General features: G+C 49.8%; 1 protein-coding gene across 1 annotated transcript; it reads left to right on the forward strand.

Moving 5' to 3' along the window:
- Window positions 1–1348: 1348 nt before the first annotated feature.
- LOC102418032 (homeobox protein CDX-1-like) lies at window positions 1349–1891 on the forward strand. Its single transcript, XM_006091039.1, has one exon. The coding sequence runs from the start codon at window positions 1349–1351 to the stop codon at window positions 1889–1891; it is 543 nt and encodes a 180-aa protein (XP_006091101.1).
- Window positions 1892–2150: the final 259 nt, after the last annotated feature.

The raw sequence follows: 2150 nt of genomic DNA on the forward strand, positions 1-2150 counted from the left end.
GATTCTCAAGAGCAGGGGTTGGCAAACTGCAGCCCACTGTCCAAATCCAGCCTAGTCTGTTTTTGTATGGATGACAGGCTAAGAATGGTTTTTACGTCTTTGAAGGGTTATAATACAAAGAATGTGTGACAGAGACTACATATGGCATGTAGTCTAAAATATTTACTATTTACCCATTACACAAAATGTTTGCTGACCCCTAATCCAGAGGAAGGGTCTGGGAATCTGATTTTAAAAAGCTTCCAAAGTGATTGTGGAGTATCAGTTGGTAGACCAACATTTGGGATCTACTACTGTGGTGGAAAGAATGTGATCTCTATAATAATAAAAGCATAATATGCCAATTAGACCGATAGCTGAACGACCTTCCGGATGTCATTCTGGATGAAGCCACGGCGGCGGGGGCCGAGGCAGAGGTGGTTAGGTGCAATCAGGCAGACAGGCGAGAGGTTAGGAGCCAGCAGTCCCAGATTGTGAGAGGGATGTCTGACTGCCGGTTTAGGCCCAATCCCGCAGGTCCGAACTGGCAGTTGGACATCCCCCAAGGGGTCCCGGATTGCAAAAGGGTGCAGGCCAGGCTGAGGGACACCCCCCCTTCTTGCACTAATTTCATGCACCAGGCATCTAGTTTTTATATATGAACAAATTGTATTTTAAAAAAATGTCCTTCCAACTTAAGTCCATCCATATTACCAATCTCTTTTTAGTTTCCAGTGAACTTTGCCTTCCTTGCCTATACTTACTTACTCCATTTCCCCTACTCTTTGGTTTTTGTCTTCATATTATACTACTGAAGACTCCCTAAATTTCAAATCTAAAGCGTTTTTATAATCCCTCATCTTACCTGTCTCACTGGAAAAATCTCTTGACTTCTGGGACATTATATTCTTTTTCCAATCTAGTCTACACAGAGCAGTGAGTTTAATCCTCTTAAATGCAAAGATTTGACAATGCCTTAAAAATCTTTACACTATCCACAGCCTATGAAACTAACCCTGTAGCTTCACATTCAAGGCACTCCAATATTAGCTGTCCTGGCTTTTATACCATCACTCTCCTAAATACTTTATTCCAGCCATGGGACCTAACTTGCTGTTCCTCAAACATCCCCAGTTCTTTACTACCCCCTTATTATTCCTCTTTGCAAATTTTAGCCATTCTTCAAGGCCCAGCTCAAATGTTTCCTCTTTCATGAAACCAGCTAGATGTGACATCTTTCTTAAATCCTGTGGATAAAAGATTAACAAAATTCCTGCTGTAGGGACAAAATTGACCTTGGGTTAATTTTCTAGCTCTGGCTGTGTTTCTAAGGAGAAATGATGGAATGTATTACTAGGCAAGATCGCATATGATACGGAGAGCTTCAAGGGCAGAGGACCCAGCAGCATCCAGGATGCAGGAACCTGAGTCGCCCCCGGGCTCTCCACCTTCCCCAGCCCATCGGAGGAAGAAGCAGCCGAAGCGCACGGTGTACAGCATAGAACAGCGGCTGCAGCTGGAGGAATTCTACAAGAAGAAACGCTACGGGACCTACGAGGAACGCAAGGCCCTGGCGAAACAGGTGAACGTGCAGGAGCACCAAGTGCAGGTGTGGCTCAAGAACCGCAGGGCCAAAGACTACAGGCTGCAGCGACTGCGCGGGCAGCAAGTCCAGGAAGCCCACGCTGCGCTCCCAAAACCAGGAGTCTGCGCCCCTCAGCCTGCGCCTGCAGGCCCTGCATTCCAGGGGGACCCTGTGCTCCCTACCAGCCCTGTGCTGCCTGCCACACCTGTGTTCCCTGAGGAGCCAGTGTTCTCAGCCGGCCCTGTGCTCCCCGCCGCCCCCCTGCACCACGGGGGCCCAGCTTTCTGCAGCCTCCCTCCGCACAGCCCCTTCGAAAGTCTTCCCTGAAGCAGAGCACTGCGCCTTCAGCTACAGCCAGGCCTGCTGGAGCCCTGCGCAGGGCGTCCAGGGCGCGGTCCCGCGTGCACTTGCTTCAGCTCTTGCTCCAGCTCCAGCTCCAGCCCAGGCCAGAGTCTGGCCTCAGGGCCCCTACAACTTAAGTTGCTCTACCAACCTTGTTGTGACCCCGAGAGTCACAGAGCTGCGCTCACCCAAAGTTCCTGGGAGGGGCACTTTTCCTCCTGCCAGCCTTAGGCTGAGAATGAGG

The sequence above is a fragment of the Myotis lucifugus genome, unplaced genomic scaffold, assembly GCF_000147115.1.
Source record: "Myotis lucifugus unplaced genomic scaffold, Myoluc2.0 scaffold_85, whole genome shotgun sequence".
NCBI lineage: Eukaryota > Metazoa > Chordata > Mammalia > Chiroptera > Vespertilionidae > Myotis > Myotis lucifugus.

Excerpts from the sequence above, each read along its gene's own strand:
- LOC102418032 (XM_006091039.1), top strand. The coding sequence starts at position 1,349 with ATGATACGGAGAGCTTCAAGGGCAGAGGACCCAGCAGCATCCAGGATG.